This window comes from Haliotis rufescens, unplaced genomic scaffold, assembly GCF_023055435.1.
Source record: "Haliotis rufescens isolate VD_foot unplaced genomic scaffold, xgHalRufe1.0.p SCAF_4, whole genome shotgun sequence".
Taxonomy (NCBI): domain Eukaryota; kingdom Metazoa; phylum Mollusca; class Gastropoda; order Lepetellida; family Haliotidae; genus Haliotis; species Haliotis rufescens.
Genome location: NW_025964112.1, coordinates 64,293,739 through 64,321,120, shown reverse-complemented (window position 1 = coordinate 64,321,120; position 27,382 = coordinate 64,293,739). Strand labels below are relative to the sequence as shown.

General features: G+C 43.6%; 1 protein-coding gene across 8 annotated transcripts in view; it reads right to left on the bottom strand.

Annotated features, from left to right (window-relative positions):
• The window catches only part of LOC124152881, a 98,564-nt gene that overhangs the window by 38,582 nt on the left and 32,600 nt on the right, over positions 1–27,382 (bottom strand). For 2 of the 8 annotated variants that reach the window (XM_048382680.1, XM_048382681.1), the window contains 13 exons: positions 24,722–24,891; positions 23,096–23,195; positions 22,387–22,585; positions 21,486–21,651; positions 19,593–19,719; positions 18,011–18,302; positions 17,388–17,483; positions 15,274–15,288; positions 11,940–11,954; positions 7,975–7,992; positions 3,564–3,652; positions 2,819–2,972; positions 1,788–1,802 (listed from right to left, as the gene is read on the bottom strand). In XM_048382680.1, coding sequence (XP_048238637.1) covers positions 1,788–1,802; positions 2,819–2,972; positions 3,564–3,652; positions 7,975–7,992; positions 11,940–11,954; positions 15,274–15,288; positions 17,388–17,483; positions 18,011–18,302; positions 19,593–19,719; positions 21,486–21,651; positions 22,387–22,585; positions 23,096–23,195; positions 24,722–24,891 — 1,456 coding nt within the window. Of the gene's footprint in view, positions 1–1,787; positions 1,803–2,818; positions 2,973–3,563; positions 3,653–7,974; positions 7,993–11,939; positions 11,955–15,273; positions 15,289–16,490; positions 16,518–17,387; positions 17,484–18,010; positions 18,303–19,592; positions 19,720–21,485; positions 21,652–22,386; positions 22,586–23,095; positions 23,196–24,721; positions 24,892–27,382 lie in introns of all 8 variants that reach the window. The other 6 variants (XM_048382682.1, XM_048382684.1, XM_048382683.1 and 3 more) reach the window with 6 other exon arrangements.

Below are 27,382 nucleotides of genomic sequence, written 5' to 3'. Positions count from 1 at the left end.
GTGCGGCAACGCATTCAATCTAGAGATACTAGAGAGAGAGCAGCGTGAAGAGCTTGTATCACACTATTTGTGTCTATAAATTGCGGCAACGCAGTGTGAAGAGCTTGTATCACATTATTTGTGGCTTTAAATTGCGGCAACGCAGTGTGAAGATTTTTATCACATTATTTGTGGTTAAATTGCGGCAACGCAGTATGAAGAGCTTGTGTCAAACTATTTGTGGCTTTAATGTGCGACAACGCAGTGTGAAGAGCTTGTATCACACTATTTGTGGCTTTAATGTGCGGCAACGCAGTTTGAAGAGCTTGTATCACATTATTTGTGGCTTTAATGTGTGGCAACGCAGTGTGAAGAGCTTGTATCACACTATTTGTGGCTTTAATGTGCGGCACCGCAGTGTGAAGAGCTTGTATCACACTATTTGTGGCTTTAATGTGTGACAACGCAGTGTGAAGAGCTTGTATCACATTATTTGTGGCTTTAATGTGCGGCAACGCAGTGTGAAGGGCGTGTGTCAAACTATTTGTGGCTTTGATGTGCGGCAACGCAGTGTGAAGAGCTTGTATCACATTATTTGTGGCTTTAATGTGCGGCAACGCAGTGTGAAGGGCGTGTGTCAACTATTTGTGGCTTTAATGTGCGGCAACGCAGTGTGAAGAGCTTGTATCACACTATTTGTGGCTTTAATGTGCGGCAACGCAGTGTGAAGAGCTTGTATCACACTATTTGTGGCTTTAATGTGTGGCAACGCAGTGTGAAGAGCTTGTATCACATTACTTGTGGCTTTAATGTGCGACGACACAGTGTGAAGAGCTTTTTCACACAATTTGTGGCTTTAATGTGTGGCAACGCAGTGAGAAGAGCTTGTGTCAAACTATTTGTGGCTATAATGTGCGGCAACGCAGTGTGAAGAGCTTGTGTCAAACTATTTGTGGCTGTGGTGTGCAGCAACGCTATCGCGCTAGAGATACTTGAAAGAGAGCAGTGTGAAGAGCTTGTATCACACTTAATATGGCTGTAGGTGCGCAGGGAAATCAACACGTGACTGTGGCTGAATCGACAGGACTGCGGGGTTATCTATATGTTAGTAGGGCTGACTAGCTTTCAGCAGATTCGCAGCGATCCGAACAGGTGAATGTAGTTGAATTATCGTGTGCGCTTGGGTTATCAATAGGTGGGTAGAGACGATCAGCAGGGGCGCGGGGTTATCAATAGGTGGGTAGAGATGATCAGCTTGTGCGCGGGGTTATCAATAGGTGGGTAGAGATGATCAGCATGTGCGCGGGGTTATCAATAGGTGGGTAGAGACGATCAGCTGGTGCGCGGGGTTATCAATAGGTGGGTACGGAGGGATGATCAGCTGGTGCGCGGGGTTATCAATAGGTGGGTAGTGATGATCAGCTGGTGCGCGGGGTTATCGATAGGTGGGTAGAGATGATCAGCTGGTGCGCGGGGGTTATCAACAGGTGGGTACGGAGGGATGATCAGCTGGTGCGCGGGGTTATCAATAGGTGGGTAGGGGTGATCAGCTAATGCGCGGGGTTATCAATAGATGGGTTGAGATGATCAGCTGGTGCGCGGGGTTATCAATAGGTGGGTAGTGATGATCAGCTGGTGCGCGGGGTTATCGATAGGTGGGTAGAGATGATCAACTGGTGCGCGGGGGTTATCAACAGGTGGGTAGAGATGATCAGCTGGTGCGCGGGGTCAGCCAAGGAAAAGAGGTGACAAAAGTGAATCTGTGTTAAGAAAGAAGGCATTGCGCTTAAGAGCGACATTAAGCTTACGTCTGAAGCGGCGCCCTGAAACGCATTAAGCAACATTAATAACAACATGTCATCAGTTCCTACTCGCATAGTCAAACATTGATATTCTCAACTTTTGAGGTCAAAATGTAGAAAACATATGATACAAACACTCCAAACATACTACACCCCTGTTCCGGGTCTGTGACATAATGTGTGCATCTTCCCGAGGCAAGAGAGTTAACTGATTGTAAAAGTCCAGTTTCCGCCCTTGCCGAACAAGGCTGGTAGTTATGGAGTTACATTGGAGTTACATGGAGTTACCTTTTCATGTTTTGATAAAGGTGCTCTCGTGATTTAATGCACTTCGCGATGTAAGACCGTTTTATCACAACATAGATCTTGATGATCGACCATATCGTCTTGACTGGGCGCCACCGTTTTGTTTCAAACAAATGCAAGTGATACAAGAGGTGAAATCTGATTGGTCCATAGGAGAGGCTTAGAAGGGACATAACTCGTACTAACCACTGGTGGCGCTACGATCGAGTCCAGGAATTCCAGCCAAGTTCGGCAAGGGTGGAAACTGGACTTTTAAAGTCATTTAACTCTCTTGCCTCGGGAAGATGTAATTTGTGTTACCTGGAGTTTCACTCACCTGTCAAATGATGGGTTCCGTTAGACTTTAATTTTATTACAATGTGAAAATATTTACGTACACTCCCACTCTTCCAATTCTTAAAGTGATTTAAGGAAAAGTCCAAAGAATATGTAAACTTTCCAACTCGGGATTCAAACTCATCCCGAAATCAACCTGAAACTCAGTGATGTAACTTAAATACTTTTTAATGCGGTGTTAAACTCACTCACTCACTCACTCACTCACGTGTCAGCTGGGTTGCTAACATTACAACAAAATTTGATTTGCCCGGAGTGGGATAGACAAGATTCATGTTTCTCTCCAGTCCGTATTGACAGACACACCCGGAAGAGCAGCTGGTATAACTATTACGTTTCAGTATTGTAGCCCAGTGTGGACGGCACCGCGGTGTTCTGGGCGTGATGACACTTACCATTTTGTCCCGTCGGATGGAGCTGGAACTTGTTGCAGCTGAGTTTCATGTGTTGCTGGACGTACGTGCACCTTGTCTTCAAGGCCATCAGCTGGTTCTTGGTCACGAACCTGTAGTTCAGTGAAAGGGCAAGCTTGCTGCTGTCGAATCGGACCTGAGAGAACAACATGGCGTCAGCATCCTTTTACACCGCTTTTGGCAATATTCACGTACGGAGGAAACCATAAACGGAATTCACATATTTTTGGTTTGTTTCTTTGTTTGTATAACGCCACACTCAGCAGTATTCCAGCTATATAACGGCGGTCTGTAAATAATCGAGTCTGGACCAAACAATCTAGTGATTGATATGATGAACATCAATCCACGCAAATGGGATACGATGACATGCATCAACTAAGTCAGCGAACCTGACACCCCGATCCCGTTACTCGCATCTTACGACAAGCATAGTCGCCTTTTGAGCAAGCATGGGTTGCTAAAGACCTATTCTAACTCGGATCTTCACAGGTCTCACGCATTGTAACCAAGTGCGGAAGCAAACCTGGGTCTTCGACGTGAGTAAATGCTTTAACCACTTGGCTACCCCACCGCCTTAACACAAGGGATTCGTGTTAGTTGCCCTGTCGTCATAGATTGAATAAGAGTATGCTCCATCATCACGCCATGTTGCCAATGTGTGGTAATCAAGCTATCAGAAGCATTAAGTGTGTGCATGTTGTACATGATGAAGGTGATGACGTACCGTGTCCCTGACGTCGTGCTGGATGATGGTGATGCCCATCGGGGGCTCGGACTGCATCACGCATTGAGCCCGGAAGGGAGCAACGTTGGCTGCAATACGACGTGTTTGACGGTCACTAAACTGACAGTGTCATATCACCCTCACTACTGACCTTAACACAATGTCCCAAACTGAGATGCATATCTTCATACCCACAGTAACAGACCATAACATACTGTCCCAAACTGAGATGCATATCTCCATACCTACAGTAACATCCCTAAACACAATGTCCCAAACTGAGATGCATATCTCCATACCTACAGTAACATCCCTAAACACAATGTCCCAAACTGAGAAGCATATCTCCATACCCACAGTAACAGACCTTAATACAATGTCCCAAACTGAGATGCATATCTCCATACCCACAGTAACAGACCTTAACACAATGTCCCAAACTTAGATGCATATCTCCCTATCCCCACTAACACACCCTTATGACCAGACGTTCCCAGGCGTTCATAACAAATTAAAAGAGCCATGTGTATGTGAAATTATTTCTTACGACTGAAGAAAATTGTTTCACCAAAGTCTAAGTTTCCATGGTACATAATATGACAGAAGTAGTACAATATACGTGCGAGTGGTGGTGGATACACAGAAGGGTAATATTTTTCAAAATAATCCCCTCCCACATAAGTACTCTTTTGCCACCGATGTTTGAGGGATTTTATCCCATTTCGTACACCCCCTTCTCTTGGCTGTCCAAAAGGTTCCCCACTGCTTCAATGACGCTAATAGGTTCCGGCCACAGCTTTCTTCATGCTGGGAAACAGATGGAAGTGTAAGGGACCCAGAGTGAGTGAGTATGTTTTACGCCGCTTTTAGCAATATTCCAGCAATGTCACGCCGGGAGACACCAGAAATGGGCTTCACACATAGTACCCATATCGGGAATCGAACCCGGGTCTTCGGCGTGACGAGCGAACGCTTTAACCACTAGGCTACCCGAGCGCTCCATCACGGAGCCAGATCAAAACAAGGTGGAAGACGAAGGAGTTCCAAGCCACATTCGCTGATTGGCCATGGCCATGGTTAATTTGTGCACTGGAGTATTGCCATGATGGAAGAGCACTCATTGTCTCAGCTTTCAACGTCGATGGTCTCTTAGTCTTAATTTCATCCAGTAATAGCCTCAAACATGCAACCAACATGCTCCGTTTATTGTATGGCCTTCTGGAAGATTGTCCACTGTGGTGACGCCCTAGGCATCCCAGAACATGGGCTCCATAGCCTTTCCAGCTGATTGGCAGTCATTGCCTTCTGTGGTGATCAAACGCTCCCGCTGCTCTGATTTGGGCTGGAAGTGGAGGACCTAGGTTTCATCCAATGTCACAAATCGTTGCAAGAACCTTTCTTGACCAGCTTCAAACAGAGCTAGATTAACACACGACATGTGTCTTGTTCGTTTTTGATCAGATGTCAGAAGCTTTGGAACCCAAACGATCTCACTTTTTCTGCAAAAACTTGACCAGTGCACGTTCTTCAAGTTTTCCATTTTCTACAGGTCACAGACCCCTGCTTTGTTTACTGACGTATCCCAGCGAAACAATTTGCTCAACTGACTTAAGAAATTGTGGATGTACCTCTATGACATCATCTAATGTCCACAACAAATGATTTCACTATTACGCAATTCCTTCTCGGCGAGGCTCAGAACTTCTCAATCAACCCTCGTATAACAATTGTAATAAAGGCGTTCACGTTACACTTAAAACATCCAATATTGCAATTATAAGTGAACAAAACTAAATATATAAGCTGTACCGATATAATCAAACTAAGATCTTTATCACATTTCATACATTTCAAGAATAAAAAAATATATAATATATATACACATAGTACCGATTGAAAAAGTGAAGTATGCAAATATTAGAAACAAGCATCAAAATTATTTTGAAACATGTAACCCACTCCAAAAGAAAGAAAAAAGGATTAATCGAAAAATGAACAAATTTGAAACTGTCTTGTCATAAGCAGTGGTCTATCATCCGGGACGTACCCCGGGGTGACACGGGGCGTGGTCAACAGTCTTACTATGCATACGAGACATGAGACTACATCAACATTTTGCATAGTGGCGTGATTTAGTCACATTGCGCATTCGGAACGAGGCTAGCAGTCATACGTATGCATACGGCACGTGGATTACAGTCACATTTTGTGTAGGGGGTGGTCTAAGGTCATACTTTGCATATGGGGTGGCCAACAGTCATACTACTATTCGTGGACTACAGTCTATCTACGAGACGTGGACTATTCACATCATACGGGGGTGGTCTACCGTCAAACCGTGCATAAGGGGCGTGGACGACAGTCATACGCCAAATCAATGGGGCGTGGACTACAGTTACATCGTGCATACCGGGCGTGGTTTACTGTCAAAGTGTGCAAAAGGGGCGTGGACTACAGTTACATCATGCATACCGGGCGTGGTCGACTGTCAAACTGTGCAAAAGGGGCGTGGACTACAGTTACATCATGCATACCGGGCGTGGTCTACTCTCAAACTGTGCAAAAGGGGCGTGGACTACAGTTACATTATGCATACCGGGCGTTTTCTACTGTCAAACTGTGCAAAAGGGGCGTGGGCTACAGTTACATCATGCATACCGGGCGTGGTCTACTCTCAAACTGTGCAAAAGGGGCGTGGACTACAGTTACATCATGCATACCGGGCGTGGTCTACTGTCAAACTGTGCAAAAGGGGCGTGGACTACAGTTACATCATGCATGCCGGGCGTAGTCTACTGTCAAACTGTGCAAAAGGGGCGTGGACTACAGTCATACTATGATTTCGAGGCCTCACATTGTGCATGGGCGTGGTCTCGGAGAATACATAGCCATGAGTTCTCAGCTAAAGGGGTGTGGTCAACACTTCTCACAAATGAAAACAGCTGTAGACATGTGGTCAGTGCATTTCTACTGTCAAAGGAACAAGGACATCGCCATGCTCCCGACATAGATACTGAGAGGAATTAAGAACAAGAACAAGAACACGAACAAGAGCGTATTGACCACCCTGTTTGGGGTGTACTGTCGCTGGGATGGTGACGAAACACAACCTCTGCTCATCATTCTTCAAAGTAAAATAGGCTCAGGATTTGTTTTTCTTCAAGTGAGTCATCTCCTGGACAAGGAACGCTTCGGGTCTGTCGCGAAGAAGTGGCTATCGAAGCATGCATAGCGTGATAATCCTCATTTATCACTTACCACGGAAGTGTGACATATTACCACTAAGCATTGCAATTACGCTTCATTTCTTTGCCACGTTAAGCAAAAGCACCAGCTACCAATCACACGGTTTACCATCAATCCCACATTCTGGGAATTCGGATGTGATCTGTTTGTGTTATGTGTGTGAATCTTGAATACCAAGCCATATTTCTGTGAACATTCTGAATACATATTTGAAGCAGCATACTCACTAAATGACAAGCCAAATCATTCACGGACTTCAAGCAAGGACAGTGTTGCTGTTTTGTTTCCTTTGAATCGGATGTGAGAGAAGTGTGATCTCAATATAATATACTTTAAAAGGCTAGGGTAACAAACATTTACATAAAGTTTCACCGCATTCGAAAAGCCACTTCTGAAAAGTAGACATTTTTATATGTTCGCAATATTGTCGTCAGTGACTGTTTTTGAGTGCCTAAAAGACATTTATACCTTTTAATCAACATCCCTGATCAAATCTAAAGGCCGTTTTTGTGGGATAGTGCTTTCATGATGTCAATTCTCTGTGTAGTTTTGTAAATGATGCTTAAACGTTGTCGACAAGTGAAAAATAAGACTATGAAATGTTATGCACTGATGCAGAATATGATCCGTCGAATCCTCGTAATGATTCAGATCTCTTGGCCTTGGACTGTCTGGAAAGATTCTTAAAGAATCTTTCAGTGATTACCATTTAAACAATTCTTTTAATAACGCTACTTTAGCGACATGAACAACTGTTAATCCCGTTGTGTATCTACCTACTCATCATGTCGATGTTACATATTAATAGACCGTGTTGAAGTTGACATTCTTTCAAAATGTGTATTATTAGTTAAAGCCCATAATACTAGACTTATCTATGTCTGGACATTTCAACAGTATCTGTAGAGTGAATGTACATGGTTCTATATGTGTACACCATGATGGATCTGCATCGATACTCAAGTCATCATGAGGCATGGTTGCATCTGTATTGATACTCAAGTCATCAAGCGGCATGGTTGCATCTGTATTGATACTGCAGTCATCAAGCGGCATGGTTGCATCTGTATTGATATGAAAAGAGAAACACTTCTATCTTAACGAAGCTGACGTGCAAGCCGGCGCCCTGCAAACGACTCGTGGAACAGACGCTGACATCACTTACCGATCTTGCTTAGACGGGCTGAAACAGCAGGTAGGCCTCACTAGTTAAACTTCGTATTCAAGACATACGTCCAGTAATACGTCCCAAATTAGGGGACACTCATGCATTAAATGAGATGCACAATGTATCATGAGGCACGTACGAAAATCTAGCTGCATGCTTTCAAATAAGCACAATGTATCCTGAGGCACGTATCAAAATCTAGCTGCATGCTTTCAAATAAGCACAATGTATCCTGAGGCACGTATCAAAATCTAGCTGCATGCTTTCAAATAAGCACAATGTATCACGAGGCACGTATCAAAATCTAGCTGCATGCTTTCAAATAAGCAAAATGTATCATGAGGCATGTATCAAAATCTAGCTGCATGCTTTGAAATAAGCACAATGTATCATGAGGCACGTATCAAAATCTAGCTGCATGCTTTCAAATAAGCAAAATGTATCACGAGGCACGTATCAAAATCTAGCTGCATGCTTTCAAATAAGCAAAATGTATCCTGAGGCATGTATCAAAATCTAGCTGCATGCTTTCAAATAAGCACAATGTATCACGAGGCACGTATCAAAATCTAGCTGCATGCTTTCAAATAAGCACAATGTATCATGGGGCACGTATCAAAACCTCGTCGCATACTTACAATAAAGCACAATGTATCATGAGGCATATGTCAAAACCGAGCTGCATGCTTTCAAATAAGAACAATGTATCATGGGGCAAGTATCAAAGCCTCGCCGCATGCTTTCGAATAAGCACAATGTATCATGAGGCACGTATCAAAATCTAGCTGCATCCTTTCAAATAAGCACAATATATCACGAGGCACGTATCAAAATCTAGCTGCACGCTTTCAAATAAGCACAATGTATCATGGGGAACGTATCAAAACCTCGTCGCATACTTACAATAAAGCACAATGTATCATGAGGCATATGTCAAAACCGAGCTGCATGCTTTCAAATAAGCACAATGTATCATGGGGCAAGTATCAAAGCCTCGCCGCATGCTTTCGAATAAGCACAATGTATCATGAGGCACGTATCAAAACCTAGCCGCATGCTTTCAAATAAGCAAAATGTATCACGAGGCACGTATCAAAATCAAGCTGCATGCTTTCAAATAAGCAAAATGTATCCTGAGGCATGTATCAAAATCTAGCTGCATGCTTTGAAATAAGCACAATGTATCACGAGGCATGTATCAAAATCTAGCTGCATGCTTTCAAATAAGCACAATGTATCATGGGGCACGTATCAAAACCTCGTCGCATACTTACAATAAAGCACAATGTATCATGAGGCATATGTCAAAACCGAGCTGCATGCTTTCAAATAAGAACAATGTATCATGGGGCAAGTATCAAAGCCTCGCCGCATGCTTTCGAATAAGCACAATGTATCATGAGGCACGTATCAAAATCTAGCTGCATCCTTTCAAATAAGCACAATATATCACGAGGCACGTATCAAAATCTAGCTGCACGCTTTCAAATAAGCACAATGTATCATGGGGAACGTATCAAAACCTCGTCGCATACTTACAATAAAGCACAATGTATCATGAGGCATATGTCAAAACCGAGCTGCATGCTTTCAAATAAGCACAATGTATCATGGGGCAAGTATCAAAGCCTCGCCGCATGCTTTCGAATAAGCACAATGTATCATGAGGCACGTATCAAAATCTAGCTGCATGCTTTCAAATAAGCACAATATATCACGAGGCACGTATCAAAATCTAGCTGCATGCTTTCAAATAAGCACAATGTATCATGGGGCACGTATCAAAACCTCGTCGCATACTTACAATAAAGCACAATGTATCATGAGGCATATGTCAAAACCGAGCTGCATGCTTTCAAAAAAGGACAATGTATCATGGGGCAAGTATCAAAGCCTCGCCGCATGCTTTCGAATAAGCACAATGTATCATGAGGCACGTATCAAAACCTAGCCGCATGCTTTCAAATAAGCACAATGTATCATGGGACACGCATGGAAATCTAGCTGCATGTTTTCAAATAAGCACAATATATAATGGGGCACGTATGAAAATCTAGCTGCATGCTTTCACATAAGCATAATGTATCATGAGGCACGTATCGATACCTGGCTGCATGCTTTCAAAAAAACACAATGTATCATGGGGCAAGTATCAAAACCTAGCTGCATGCTTTCAAATAAGCACAATGCATCATGGGGCACGTATGGAAATCTAGCTGCATGCTTTCAAAAAAACACAATGTATCATGGGGCAAGTATTAAAACCTAGCTGCATGCTTTCAAACAAGCACAATGTATCATGGGGCAAGTATCAAAACCTAGCTGCATGCTTTCAAATAAGCACAATGTATCATGAATGTATCATGGGGCACGTATCAAAACCTAGCTGCATGCATTCAAATAAGCACAATGTATCATGGGGTACGTATCCAAACCTAGGTACAAGCTTTCAAACAAGCACAATGTATCATGGGGCAAGTATCAAAATCTAGCTGTATGCTTTCAAACAAGCACATTGTATCATGGGGCAAGTATCAAAACCTAGGTACAAGCTTTCAAACAAGCACAAGGTATCATGGGGCAAGTATCAAAATCTAGGTGCATGCTTTCAAACAAGCACAATGTATCACTGGGCAAGTATCAAAACCTAGCTACATCACTCAAATAAGCACAATGTATCATTAGGCACGTATCGAAACCTCGTCGCATACTTACAAATAAGCACAATGTATCATGAGGCATATGTCAAAACCGAGCTGCGTGCTTCCAAATAAGCATTATGTATCATGAGGCAATTATCAAAATTTAGCTGCATTGTTTCGAATAAGCACAATATATCATTGGGCACATATCAAAACCTACCTCCATGCTTTCAAATAAGCACAATGTATTATGAGGCACGTATGGAAATCAAGCTGCATGCTTTCAAATAAGCACAATGTATCATGGGGCAAGTATGAAAATCTAGCTGCATGCTTTCAAATAAGCACAATGTATAATAGGGCACGTATCAAAGCCTAGCTGCATGCTTTCAAATAAGCACAATGTATCATGAGGCACGTATCAAAACCTAGCTGCATGCTTTCAAATAAGCAAAATGTATCATGAGGCACATATCAAAACCTAGCTGCATGCTTTCAAATAAGCACAATGTATCATGAGGCACGTATCAAAACCTAGCTGCATGCTTTCAAATAAGCAAAATGTATCATGAGGCACATATCAAAGCCTAGCTGCATGCTTTCAAATAAGCACAATGTATCATGGGGTACGTATAAAAACCTAACTACATCACTCAAATAAGCACAATGTATCATGAGTACACTACAGCAGGGTATCCTTCGTGGTCTAGCGAACAGAGCGTGAACCCTGCCGAGCCTGGCATTAATTGGTTCACCTAACAAAATGTTTACAGGTAAGACCGGTGCATTCACCTGCATCACGTGACCTAACCGAACGCAACACTATTGATGTTCAAGGAAAGAAGTTTAAATCTCCTGAATAACACATTATTGATTGACATCCTAACAGTTTATAGTGAACTAGAACATCTATATACTATTTACTCTACGATCTATACTCATTCTACTCTATGCCATAACATCTAAACTAATTCTACTAGATAATATAAGATCTATTATATCACTAACTATCTATGAAGTTTTCACAAAGGCTTTACTATCTGTGGCGTCTATCCTCAGGTACAAAAAGTAAACAATTTTAATCTTTTTAATTTGACAAAATAGGCACTTCTTTGTTTATCCGGTACACTCCTCTGTTTATCTAGGCACTAAAAGTACACGCCTTTTTCGTTTATCAAGGCACTGCAGGTACACTCATTTGTTTATCTAGCCGGCTGAAGACATGGAGGATTAGATATCCTGGGCAATGAGAAGAAACACACTTCTGTTTGAAGTGAACAAACTGATCATGTTATAGCAGAAGATTCCAAGCTGACTTACCCCTCCGTCTCCGTCCTGAAATAGCACATAGTTCTCAAAAATTAAGCCATGAAATTGTTAAATAATACATTCCTCTAAACAATACGAGGGCGGTGAACACAGTTCACAATCCGGTGTAAAAGGATATTGATTCAGTGCAATGTGATGTCACCGTATTCACATGGAGCTCAGACGAAATCATTTACATGTTAATATTCATATACCGTGCGATGCCACCCGATCACACACTTAGGTTAGACACAGTACCGAGTACACAACTATCGTCTACGATGCGGGGCAACTGATTAATGTCATTACTGCCACACAAGTTCAAAACAACAGTAAACCAAAGAACGGCAAATCATTATTGATAACAATGTTGTATTTCTTGGTTTGAAGATTAGATGGAAGGTTTCTAATTCATCAATTATACACTAGATATGCAACGCAGAAATCTATATACCTGTTATACACTGTGACTATATACTTTCCACTGGTGAGAGAAATAAGAGCAGAACGTCTCTATATCATAATACAATAATTGGAGAGAACAGTTCTATATGTCAGCTATGCCCTGGTCAGAGAAAACAGTTCCGGAGCTAAGAGAGTCTATTTAGCAGCCATACGAAGAGGTCCAGAGTTAACAACGTCTATATATAAGCTATACACTGATGAGAGAAAACAGTTCAAGAGTTAAGGGCGTCTATATATATGAGTTATACACTGATGAGCGATGACGGTTTCAGGACGAAGAGAGTCTATATATCAGCTGTACACTGATGAGAGAAAACAGTTCAAGAGTTAAGGGCGTCTATATATATGAGTTATACACTGATGAGAGATGACGGTTTCAGGACTAAGAGTGTCTATATATCACTGATGAGCGAGAGTAGTTCCAGTACTAAGAGTGTCTATATATCACTGATGAGCGAGAGTAGTTCCAGTACTAAGAGTGTCTATATATCACTGATGAGCGAGAGTAGTTCCAGTACTAAGAGTGTCTATATATCACTGATGAGCGAGAGAAGTTCCAGTACTAAGAGTGTCTATATATCACTGATGAGCGAGAGTAGTTCCAGTACTAAGAGTGTCTATATATCACTGATAGCGAGAGTAGATCCAGTACTAAGAGTGTCTATATATCACTGATGAGCGAGAGAAGTTCCAGTACTAAGAGTGTCTATATCACTGATGAGCGAGAGTAGTTCCAGTACTCAGAGTGTCTATATATCACTGATGAGCGAGAGAAGTTCCAGTACTAAGAGTGTCTATATATCACTGATGAGCGAGAGTAGTTCCAGTACTAAGAGTGTCTATATATCACTGATGAGCGAGAGTAGTTCCAGTACTAAGAGTGTCTATATAACACTGATGAGCGAGAGTAGTTCCAGTACTAAGAGTGTCTATATATCACTGATGAGCGAGAGTAGTTCCAGTACTAAGAGTGTCTATATATCACTGATGAGCGAGAGAAGTTCCAGTACTAAGAGTGTCTATATATCACTGATGAGCGAGAGAAGTTCCAGTACTAAGAGTGTCTATATATCACTGATGAGCGAGGGAAGTTCCAGTACTAAGAGTGTCTATATATCACTGATGAGCAAGAGAAGTTCCAGTACTAAGAGTGTCTATATATCACTGATGAGCGAGGGAAGTTCCAGTACTAAGAGTGTCTATATATCACTGATGAGCAAGAGAAGTTCCAGTACTAAGAGTGTCTATATATCACTGATGAGCGAGAGTAGTTCCAGTACTCAGAGTGTCTATATATCATTGATGAGCGAGAGTAGTTCCAGTACTAAGAGTGTCTATATATCACTGATGAGCGAGAGTAGATCCAGTACTAAGAGTGTCTATATATCACTGATGAGCGAGCGTAGTTCCAGTACTAAGAGTGTCTATATATCACTGATGAGCGAGAGAAGTTCCAGTACTAAGAGTGTCTATATATCACTGATGAGCGAGAGTAGTTCCAGTACTAAGAGTGTCTATATATCACTGATGAGCGAGAGTAGTTCCAGTACTAAGAGTGTCTATATATCACTGATGAGCGAGAGTAGTTCCAGTACTAAGAGTGTCTATATATCACTGATGAGCAAGAGAAGTTCCAGTACTAAGAGTGTCTATATATCACTGATGAGCGAGAGAAGTTCCAGTACTAAGAGTGTCTATATATCACTGATGAGCAAGAGAAGTTCCAGTACTAAGAGTGTCTATATATCACTGATGAGCGAGAGAAGTTCCAGTACTAAGAGTGTCTATATATCACTGATGAGCGAGAGTAGTTCCAGTACTAAGAGTGTCTATATATCACTGATGAGCGAGAGTAGTTCCAGTACTAAGAGTGTCTATATATCACTGATGAGCGAGAGTAGTTCCAGTACTAAGAGTGTCTATATATCACTGATGAGCAAGAGAAGTTCCAGTACTAAGAGTGTCTATATATCACTGATGAGCGAGAGAAGTTCCAGTACTAAGAGTGTCTATATATCACTGATGAGCAAGAGTAGTTCCAGTACTAAGAGTGTCTATATATCACTGATGAGCGAGAGAAGTTCCAGTACTAAGAGTGTCTATATATCACTGATGAGCGAGAGTAGTTCCAGTACTAAGAGTGTCTATATATCACTGATGAGCAAGAGAAGTTCCAGTACTAAGAGTGTCTATATATCACTGATGAGCGAGAGTAGTTCCAGTACTAAGAGTGTCTATATATCACTGATGAGCAAGAGAAGTTCCAGTACTAAGAGTGTCTATATATCACTGATGAGCGAGAGAAGTTCCAGTACTAAGAGTGTCTATATATCACTGATGAGCGAGAGTAGTTCCAGTACTAAGAGTGTCTATATATCACTGATGAGCGAGAGAAGTTCCAGTACTAAGAGTGTCTATACATAACTGATGAGCGAGAGAAGCTCAAGTACAAAGAGAGTCTATATATAAATGATGAGCGAGAGTACTAAGATAAAATAGTTTGAGAGAACAATTTTATATATCAGCAATACACCGGAGAGAGAGAAAACAGTTTAAGAGGGTCTATATATCACATATATTCTGATGAGGGAGCACAGTTCCGGAACTAAGAACGTCTATTCATCAGCAATATAAAAATTGGAGAGAGGAATTGCAGAGCTAACATTTTCTACAAATCAACTGAACGCTGATGTGAAAAAAAACAGTTCCACAGCTGCGAGTGTCTATATCACTTTACGGATAACGAAGTACAACTCGGAAAGACAAAGCTATAACTATATCCAAGGTATACAAATATACAGGAACATAGAATTAAAGTCTATACGTCTATACGCAGACAGCAGCGCATAACTAGAGAAGACATAGCACTCTGCAGACTTACGCCTGTAGGCTCCACCTGAAAATGATATCAGTCAGAATGAAGTTTGAGGTTAAATAAAGTTTTCTTAGTGTCGTTCTATGAAAGTGTACTTTCCACGTCCTAAATCTGACGCCTCCTGAATGAATAGGTAGGGACAACGCATCACCATCTCCTTGGAGTCATCCCCGTCGTGTGTCCCAAGTACAATTACAATTGATTTTGTAATCGCAATATATAAATATAAATACAATTCCACGCAGCACAAAGAAGTGATCGCCCTACGTCATTCATCACACGTCAAACATTATATAAAACGATGAGGATTTTTCTGTCACGCAATCTCCGTGTGTTGTTGACGCGGTGTCGAGGTACATTCGTGACTGCTAAGTCAGCATTCGTGACCAACTCGTGCTATTCCGGGACAAGCCAAATAGCGACTCGTGCCCCTCTCGTGGCCAAATTGGGTTCCGTTTAAGGGCAAAAGGGCATAGTAAAAACAAATTGTCAACTCGTTTTTTTAATTATTCACGTATAACGTGTAACCCCCCCCCCCCCCCCCCCCCCCCCTTGTTATATATTTTTTCAGATGCTATTTTAACCACATCGGGATTAACGGTATTTATACAGTATGATTGATAACGTTTAACTGTATCTAGGGTATATTTTAGGGCATAAATTAGTTCTGAGGGATTCTTTGACCGAAGTAATTGAAGTCATACGCGCATTCTGATTGGTTTGTCGTATTTTCGCATTTAACATTCATCGATAGGGGGGACGAGTCTTCTTGCAGGTTACGGAAAGGAACGGGTAGTCACGAATGCCAAGCCAACAGACTTGCGGTCCATCTCAATAAGGGCAATAACGTCTGTGTTAATGATCCAATATATAGATAGCTACAGCACAAGCAGTCGGAAGGTCATGGCGCATTAGGAAACACTATAACGAAGAGCTTTGAATGGGGACGTCATGTAACGTGGGGGATAGTTGGGAGACTGAGTGGAAGGATGGTGCGGCAGATGGTGCGGCAGATGGTACGAATCGTGTAACATAGATGCTGAAAAATGGAAATCAAAATGTAAATATCACAAAATCGTCAAAATACCGTAAATGTAGGATAAGAGAAACTGGTTATCATAAGGGTGAAAATGTAAGTCAATGCCGAAAGGTCTTGAATAAGCAGACCATTTCGTCGACAGGGTCAAGGTCACAGGAAGTGACCCTACCCAGTTGCTACTCACGCCATCGTCGTCGCCTAGCCTTTCTGCCTGCAATGACGCTACGAGGTTAGCTGCCGTTAATGTCGGCTATGTTTACATGGGTAAGTTGGCAACAAAATGCCATTTCCAAGTAGAGATTTCTTATTTTGTTTAGTGAACAAATCATATTCTCTGCCCTGATATTTCAGTGTTGTTACGTATGTATCGGGCAAGACAAACTAATACCTCTCAAGGGCATAATTTCGCTGATAAAAGTAATCTGATTGCGATGATAAATTCAAATGATTATGAAAATCCTGATTTCTCATTTGAACGTGTATACCTGAAAATGTAAAGGATGGCAGAATGAGTGACTTATCTGTTCAGAATGTCACTGGCCAACTGCTGGTGGGATGAATGGTCAAGTCGGACCTATAGTTGTTTCACTCTTTAAATGTTTATTTGTTTATTTGTTGTTTAACGTCGCATTCAGCAATATTCGAGCTATATGACGACGGTTTGTAAATAATCGAGTCTGGACCAAACATGAGCATCGATCTACGTAATTATGAAAAGATTTAACCAATTAATCAACCTGACCACCCGATCCAGTCAATAGCCTCCTCTTACAACAAACAAGCGTCACTGAAGGCCAATTCGACAAAGGACCTACACGGGGGTTCTAATTTTCTCACATATTACTCAGTAATCACTTAAACAAAATTAAATTTGGGTTTCCATTACAAGAGGCTATAGAAAAAGGTAATTACAGAAACCAAACAATTTTATCAATTTCGTACAATAAATATTTAGTGTTGAGATAACAAGAGATAACATTGGCGTATTCGTTTAGCACTGTTATACGTAGAGGTACTGTTCACACACAGCATCAGTGTACGTGATATCTAATAACAAAGTTATAAAGGGAGGTAACCTCACCATTTCCGTCTGTAGGGGGACCATCAGGATCAATCAGATATGTGTAGCTGTCTGCTTTACCCAGCGACCTGTACTTCTCACAGTTGGCCTCGATTCCTGAACAACATATTACAAGATATTACAACATGTATCAGCATATATCTACATATTACAAGTCCAGTTTTCACCCTTGCCAACTAGGCTGGAATTATGGAGATGTATTTTAGCTTGAATAACGAGTCGATGGATGGTTCAATCAAAATCGCGTTACAAAATCGACATCCGGTTCATAAACTGCCGTACAGATTTCGGTCGTCTGCAGGATTTGCAAAGCACGTGTACCGTCAACTTAGCGTCAACATTTATTTTCCAAACCTTTTTATGTTATTATGAGACATACCTTGTAATAGCCACTTGGGGCGCTGCAACGAGCCCCGAAATCCCACCCTAGTTCGGCAAGGGTGGAACTGGACGCTGCTTTTAGCAATATTCCAGCAATATCACGGCGGGAGACACCAGAAATGGGCTTCACACATAGTAACCATGTGGGGAATCGAACCCGGGTCTTCGGCGTCACGAGCGAACGCTCTAACCACTAGGCTACCCCACCACCCTCAATATGATGAGAATAGACATGGACGTACCAAACTGTTCATTGCTGCAGCGGATTGGTCCAACGAAAGACACTCCTTTCTTCTGTCCATCGAATGACACGTTGATGGACACGATTGGGAGATCGTTCCTGTCGATCTGGACCCCGATGTCCTTCCTTGTCTTTCCGTCGTCTATAGCACAGTTACAGCCGGCGCCACGCTCGTCACATGTGTCCGTCACACCACACCCACATGACCCGTCTACCTCGGGAATACCCCCGGGGAGGTAGGTGAGGGGGCGGGCATCTTGACCAACTGCAACCTTCACATCCTGTTTACCGCTCTGTGGGGAAAGAGAAACACGATCACAGATGCACAGAATACTTGTTGAGGAAGCTAGATAAGATACCTGTTGAAGAGACTATCACCTGGCCTCTGCAACACCCCGCCCCTTCACCCTGCCCCTTCACCTGGTCCCCCAACCTGCCCCTCCATCTGGTCCCTCCATCTAGTCCCTCCCTCTGGTCCACCCCTCACCCTGTCCCTCCATCTGGTCACTTCACCCTGTCCCTCCATCTGGTCACTTTTAACCCGCCCCTCCATCTGGTCACTTCACCCCGCCCCTCCATCTGGTCCATCCCTAACCCTGTCCCTCCATCTGGTCCCTCCCTCACCCTGTCCCTCCATCTGGTCCACCCCTCACCCTGTCCCTCCATCTGGTCCCTCCCTCACCCTGTCCCTCCATCTGGTCACTTCACCCCGCCCCTCCACCTGGTCCATCCCTAACCCTGTCCCTCCATCTGGTCCCTCCCTCACCCTGTCCCTCCATCTGGTCACTTCACCCTGTCCCTCCATCTGGTCACTTCACCCTGTCCCTCCATCTGGTCACTTCACCCTGTCCCTTCATCTGGTCACTTCACCCTGTCCCTCCATCTGGTCCACCCCTCACCCTGTCCCTCCATCTGGTCACTTCACCCTGTCCCTCCATCTGGTCACTTCACCCTGTCCCTCCATCTGGTCCACCCCTCACCCTGTCCCTCCATCTGGTCACTTCACCCTGTCCCTCCATCTGGTCACTTCACCCTGTCCCTCCATCTGGTCCACCCCTCACCCTGTCCCTCCATCTGGTCACTTCACCCTGTCCCTCCATCTGGTCACTTCACCCTGTCCCTCCATCTGGTCACTTCACCCCGCCCCTCCATCTGGTCACTTCACCCTGTCCCTCCATCTGGTCCACCCCTCACCCTGTCCCTCCATCTGGTCACTTCACCCTGTCCCTCCATCTGGTCACTTCACCCTGTCCCTCCATCTGGTCACTTCACCCTGTCCCTCCATCTGGTCACTTCACCCTGTCCCTTCATCTGGTCACTTCACCCTGTCCCTCCATCTGGTCCATCCCTCACCCTGTCCCTCCATCTGGTCCCTCCCTAACCCTGTCCCTCCATCTGGTCCCTCCCTCACCCTGTCCCTCCATCTGGTCCACCCCTCACCCTGTCCCTCCATCTGGTCACTTCACCCCGCCCCTCCATCTTGTCACTTCACCCCGCCCCTCCATCTTGTCCATCCCTCACCCTGTCCCTCCTGCCCCCTGCCCTGCCCCCATCTGCCCCCTGCCCTGTCCCTCCAACCTTACCTGGCATTCATAGGAGAAAGTCTGGTCGCAGTGGACGGAACCCTTGACCAGTGCCTCCACGGCCGGGAGGGGCACAACGTAGTTGACTGGCTTTGACCCGGTCTCCGTGAACTCAACGACGTCCTTCCTGCAGCACAAGCCAGTAAGTGTCAATACAAGCCAGTGATTGATAACACAAGCCAGTGATGGATAACCAGTGTTATGGATAACACAAGCCAGTGATGGATAAAACCAGCGAGTGATTGATAACACAAGCCAGTGATTGATAACACAAGCCAGTGATGGATAACACAAGCCAGTGGGTTTCAATACAAGACAGTGATTGATACTACAAGCCAGTGATTGATAATACAAGCCAGTTAGTGTCAATACGAGCCAGTGAGTGTCAATACAAGCCATTGATTGACAATACAAGCCAGTGATTGATAATACAAGCCAGTGAGTGTCAATACAAACCAGTGATTAATGATACAAGCCAGTAATGGATAATACAAGCCAGTGCTAAATAACACAAGCCAGTGATGGATAATACAAGCCAGTCATTGCCAATACAAGCCAGCGATTGATAATACAAGCCAGTTAGTGTCAATACAAGCCAGTGATTTATAACACAAGTCAGTGATGGATAACACAAGCCAGTGATTGACAATACAAGCCAGTGAGAGGGTTTGAGAGAGAGACACCTACCCGTCGTGGGGTACCACCGTGACCCCCAGGTTGGAGTATGAGAAAGACACACCTACCCGTCATGGGTTATATCACCGTGACCCCCAGGTTGGAGTATGAGAGAGAGACACCTACCCGTCATGGGTTATATCACTGTGACCCCCAGGCTGGGGTATGAGAGAGAGACACCTACCTGTCATGGGTTATCACCGTGACCCCCAGGCTGGAGTATGAGAGAGAGACACCTACCCGTCATGGGTTATATCACCGTGACCCCCAGGCTGGAGTATGAGAGAGAGACACCTACCCGTCATGGGTTATATCACCGTGACCCCCAGGCTGGAGTATGAGAGAGACACACCTACCCGTCATGGGTTATATCACCGTGACCCCCAGGCTGGGGTATGAGAGAGAGACACCTACCCGTCATGGGTTATATCACCGTGACCCCCAGGCTGGTGTATGAGAGAGACACACCTACCCGTCATGGGTTATATCACCGTGACCCCCAGGCTGGAGTATGAGAGAGACACACCTACCCGTCATGGGTTATATCACCGTGACCCCCAGGCTGGGGTATGAGAGAGAAACACCTACCCGTCATGGGTTATATCACCGTGACCCCCAGGTTGGAGTATGAGAGAGAGACACCTACCCGTCATGGGTTATATCACCGTGACCCCCAGGCTGGAGTATGAGAGAGACACACCTACCCGTCATGGGTTATATCACCGTGACCCCCAGGCTGGGGTATGAGAGAGAGACACCTACCTTTCATGGGTTATCACCGTGACCCCCAGGCTGGTGTATGAGAGAGACACACCTACCCGTCATGGGTTATATCACCGTGACCCCCAGGTTGGAGTATGAGAGAGACACACCTACCCGTCATGGGTTATATTACCGTGACCCCCAGGTTGGAGTATGAGAGAGAGACACCTACCCGTCATGGGTTATATCACCGTGACCCCCAGGCTGGAGTATGAGAGAGACACACCTACCCGTCATGGGTTATATCACCGTGACCCCCAGGTTGGGGTATGAGAGAGAGACACCTACCCGTCGTGGGGTACCACCGTGACCCCCAGGCTGGGGTATGAGAGAGAGACACCTACCCGTCGTGGGGTACCACTGTGACCCCCAGGCTGGGGTATGAGAGAGAGACACCTACCCGTCATGGGGTATCACCGTGACCCCCAGGCTGGGGTATGAGAGAGAGACACCTACCCTTCGTGGGGTATCACCGTGACCCCCAGGCTGGGGTAAGATTCCATGTCGCAGTACACCAGGATGGGGTCGAGGGGGCCGTCGGGGCCGTCCACGTCAATCAGCTGTGGACCATTCAGCTTCACCTTCAGTTTCTGCTTTATCTCGTGGCAGTTCTTGAGGATATCTGAACACAAGTCCTCAAACTCATATAATGTCCCTTTGCACACCTACCCGTTGGGTAACCAATTTACGTCGTAAATGTATAATACCGAAGACTCACCTATTGTTATAGGTCAGATATTATTATCATCATTATCATTATCATTATTACCCTGCAGGCTCACCTATTGGTTAAGGTCAGATATTATTATCATTATTATCCTGCAGGCTCACCTATTGGTTAAGGTCAGATATTATTATCATTATTATCCTGCAGGCTCACCTATTGGTTAAGGTCAGATATTATTATCATTATTATCCTGCAGGCTCACCTATTGGTTAAGGTCAGATATTATTATCATTATTATTATCCTGCAGGCTCGCCTATTGGTTAAGGTCAGATATTATTATCATCATTATTATCCTGCAGGCTCACCTATTGGTTAAGGTCAGATATTATTATCATCATTATTATCCTGCAGGCTCACCTATTGGTTAAGGTCAGATATTATTATCATCATTATTATCCTGCAGGCTCACCTATTGGTTAAGGTCAGATATTATTATCAACATTATTATCCTGCAGGCTCGCCTATTGGTTAAGGTCAGATATTATTATCATTATTATTATCCTGCAGGCTCGCCTATTGGTTAAGGTCAGATATTATTATCATCATTATCATTATCATTATTATCCTGCAGTCTCACCTATTGGTTAAGGTCAGATATTATTATCATCATTATTACCCTGCAGGCTCACCTATTGGTTTAGGTCCGCACTTTAGGGGGCCAACTGTCCAGTCTACAATTCGGCCGTTGTTGTCAAACTTCACATGTACAGCCGGGAGCTCGGACTTGTCCACGATGATGCCGGTATCGATTGTTCGGGAGGGGTTTTTGCCGTCACAGTTGCAGACACTTTTAGGATCTCTACACACTCCGAGTACGCCGCACGCACACTGAACATATAATTGAAAATGATGACAAGAACGACAGAGCTAGTGTACGGAGTTTCAAAGAATTTTTTTTAATAATATAAATACGGTATTTTCCAATACCACGTACACCAGGAGTTAAGTTTCGGTTGCCCAGCCGTCTAATTCGCCACAAATCGATATGCAGAGTTTCGTCCCTTTGGCACGCCAGGAACCTATGACCGTTGGTTCGACACCCCGTTCGACCCGATTATGTTTCTACGTTTGTGCTCGTGGGTTTCACAAAAATGGTAAACATCTGAGACCTACATCACTTCGGGCTTTCCACACACATTAAACGGGCACGTGGAGATATAACTGGAAATACTGTTAAAATACTGTCACTCACCCAGAAGATAAAGTGATGGGGATCGACTACAATACAATATCGAAAGCGATGATTGGTCGACAGGAACAGAATGAGGATGCTTGTAGCAGGCACATTAGCAGACAAAAACGAAGGGGAATACATTTCTACTGGAGAGACTGGTTTACCGTATCCTGGTGCGACGTTCCCCAGCCTGTGCGTGTGTTGTTGTTATCGTTTACCCAGGTGACATGGGCCGCAAGGTCATAGTATGAAGCACACTTTATCCTGAAACATGAGAAACATCACATGAAACATGAGAAACATCACAACATTACTGTTGGATGTCAACACCTGACAGTCGGATCATTTTTGTTGTTGTTGTTCAACGCCACACTCAGCAATATTCCAGCTATATGACAGCGGTTTGTAATTAATCGAGTCTGGACCAGACAATCCAGTGATTGCCATCATGAGCATCGATCCTCGCAATTGGGACACGATGACATGCATCAACCAAGTCAGCGAGCCTGACCAACCGATCCCGTTAGTCGCCTCTTACGATGAGCACAGTTGCTCTTTACGTCAAGCATGGGTTGCTGAAGACCTATTCTACCCCGGATCTTCAAGGGTCAGTCAGATCAATAATACAATATACAACTACATATTACAATATACAACTACATCACACCGTCATATCAGGCGGAATTCACACATTCAGGTCAATAAATCGTGACGTCAATCCAGATCCACATCTCGAGCTGACCACAACGTCAGGCCAAGGTCACATTGCATCTTCTAGGGACACAATAAAGTCCCGCTCCATCAACACCATCAGCTACTGCCGGTCAACATCATGCAATCACTTCCACTCAACATCGTACAGACACTTCCGGTCAGCACTATACAGTTATATCCGGTTCATACTATACAGTGAATGAGTGAGTATTGTTTAACGCCGCTTTTACCAATATCCCAGCAATATCACGGCGGGGAACACTAGAAATGGGCTTCACACATTGTACCCATGTCGGGAATCGAACCAGGGTCTTCGGCGTGAAGAGCGAACGCTTTAACCACTATTCTACCCGACCGCCCCTCATACATACAGTCGGAATAAACGACGAGTGGTTTATTCTACCTGCATTGTTTTATTGTACGATAAACAACGACCACGTGTCAATTATTTCTCATATGAGATATCAATATTAATACGGCCCCTTTGAAGATGTTACTAAAAAATTAAAACAGTGTTCTATCATGACGTCATTTCTGGAGATTCGAACTTGATAACGTCGTAAATTGGACGACGTTATTTTTTAGAGGAAGGTGTCTAGTGAGTTGTTCCCCGTAGATGTAGCTGGGTAAGGTAGATAAACGCAATGGCGATAAACGATAGCATCCAATAGTGGGAGAGATATGACAATTGCTATTCGGAGAAATGGTTCAGACGTGCAAATTATGAGAATATGGGAGAATGACCACATTTACCCCCCATTTTCATGTGTAAGATATTACAGAGATCGGATTCTATTCAGGGAGTCATCGTTATTAAAATACAGGTAAATATTTTTGAAGCATGTACAATTTATTAGCATCCCTCAACAGGCCATACATACTATTGATATCTCATATAAGAAATAAGCCATCGTCGTTGTTTATCGTACAATAAAACACTGCAGGAAGAATAAACCTCTCGGCGCTGCGCCATTTATGGTTTATTCTCCCTGAAGTGTTTTATGGTACGATAAACAACTCCCACTCGTTTGTTTCTTAAGTAAGATAGACCCCACACAATTAACCACAAAACATACCAGAATTCCTGAGAACAGAAATGAGAGCCTTCCACTAGAGGCTTTATCTGGTCTGGTGTAGCGATGTAGGGCACAAGGAGATCTTCGCCAGTTCCTTTGGACTTCTGGACATTCTCGTCTTTAGGGAAGATCACCGTGATACCCATGTCTTTGCGCATGTCACAGTTCACCTACAACAGTAGGAGCTTACATATGAACAGTATGTACCCTGTTAACTGTTTGTGAATAATAACAAGGCGCTGACATCATCAACAAATGTGACCCACCGGGAAAAAAGGGACCTTATTGGTGCAAGGATACAATTGTGCTATGACGTCATAAAGACGTTTGACGTTAACTTACATGGGAAATCACCGTGTGCGTGGACTGTACAAAAATATCTTATTTCTCTCTCGTTAGTTCGTAAGGTAATAAAAACTTTATGTCAAAACCTTTCAGCATACATGTCTATTTTCAATTCATCAGACATTATGTCTAAAAACTGCAATTATTACATAAACAGTTAAAGGTCGGAACATGACTCCAAATGTTTGATGTCATGTATCTCTGTAATAAATATGAATTGAAGTTTGTGAATTGTATTCTTGTGTTCCGGAGATATTGTAGTTTTAAACTGTGATTTTTCATCTAAAAGGTCCCTTATCTCATGGTTGGTCAGATATAGTGTTTACTGGTCACAAGGCACACAGTACATCACCATCTATAAGGTCCCTTATCTCATGGTTGGTCAGATATAGTGTTTACTGGTCACAAGGCACACAGTACATCACCATCTATAAGGTCCCTTATCTCATGGTTGGTCAGATATAGTGTTTACTTGTCACGAGGCACACAGTACATCACCATCTATAAGGTCCCTTATCTCATGGTTGGTCAGATATAGTGTTTACTTGTCACGAGGCACACAGTACATCACCATCTATAGGGTCCCTTATCTCATGGTTGGTCAGATATAGTGTTTACTGGTCACAAGGCACACAGTACATCACCATCTATAAGGTCCCTTATCTCATGGTTGGTCAGATATAGTGTTTACTTGTCACGAGGCACACAGTACATCACCATCTATAAGGTCCCTTATCTCATGGTTGGTCAGATATAGTGTTTACTTGTCACAAGGCACACAGTACATCACCATCTATAGGGTCCCTTATCTCATGGTTGGTCAGATATAGTGTTTACTGGTCACAAGGCACACAGTACATCACCATCTATAAGGTCCCTTATCTCATGGTTGGTCAGATATAGTGTTTACTGGTCACAAGGCACACAGTACATCACCATCTATAAGGTCCCTTATCTCATGGTTGGTCAGATATAGTGTTTACTTGTCACGAGGCACACACTACATCACCATCTATAAGGTCCCTTATCTCATGGTTGGTCAGATATAGTGTTTACTGGTCACAAGGCACACAGTACATCACCATCTATAAGGTCCTTATCTCATGGTTGGTCAGATATAGTGTTTACTTGTCACGAGGCACACACTACATCACCATCTATAAGGTCCCTTATCTCATGGTTGGTCAGATATAGTGTTTACTGGTCACAAGGCACACAGTACATCACCATCTATAAGGTCCCTTATCTCATGGTTGGTCAGATATAGTGTTTACTTGTCACGAGGCACACAGTACATCACCATCTATAAGGTCCCTTATCTCATGGTTGGTCAGATATAGTGTTTACTTGTCACGAGGCACACAGTACATCACCATCTATAAGGTCCCTTATCTCATGGTTGGTCAGATATAGTGTTTACTGGTCACAAGGCACACAGTACATCACCATCTATAAGGTCCCTTATCTCATGGTTGGTCAGATATAGTGTTTACTTGTCACGAGGCACACAGTACATCACCATCTATAAGGTCCCTTATCTCATGGTTGGTCAGATATAGTGTTTACTGGTCACAAGGCACACAGTACATCACCATCTATAAGGTCCCTTATCTCATGGTTGGTCAGATATAGTGTTTACTTGTCACGAGGCACACAGTACATCACCATCTATAAGGTCCCTTATCTCATGGTTGGTCAGATATAGTGTTTACTTGTCACGAGGCACACAGTACATCACCATCTATAGGGTCCCTTATCTCATGGTTGGTCAGATATAGTGTTTACTGGTCACGAGGTACACAGTACATCACCATCTATAAGGTCCTTATCTCATGGTTGGTCAGATATAGTGTTTACTTGTCACGAGGCACACAGTACATCACCATCTATAAGGTCCCTTATCTCATGGTTGGTCAGATATAGTGTTTACTTGTCACGAGGCACACAGTACATCACCATCTATAGGGTCCCTTATCTCATGGTTGGTCAGATATAGTGTTTACTGGTCACGAGGTACACAGTACATCACCATCTATAAGGTCCTTATCTCATGGTTGGTCAGATATAGTGTTTACTGGTCACAAGGCACACACTACATCACGATGCTATATCGCGGCGAGGTGTCGGAGCGGGACATGCAAGTCTGGAATATGACTTCAGAAAAATCACACGAGAAAACAATTATTGTTTAGCGAAACAGACAATACAATAACCAGTAAGTGGACACTGAAATATGCTCATGAGGTGAGTGTTCTTTTTCGAAGGGTAACGGGCCACCCCCATTCACTATATATATGTTTTATTTGTTTAAAATGA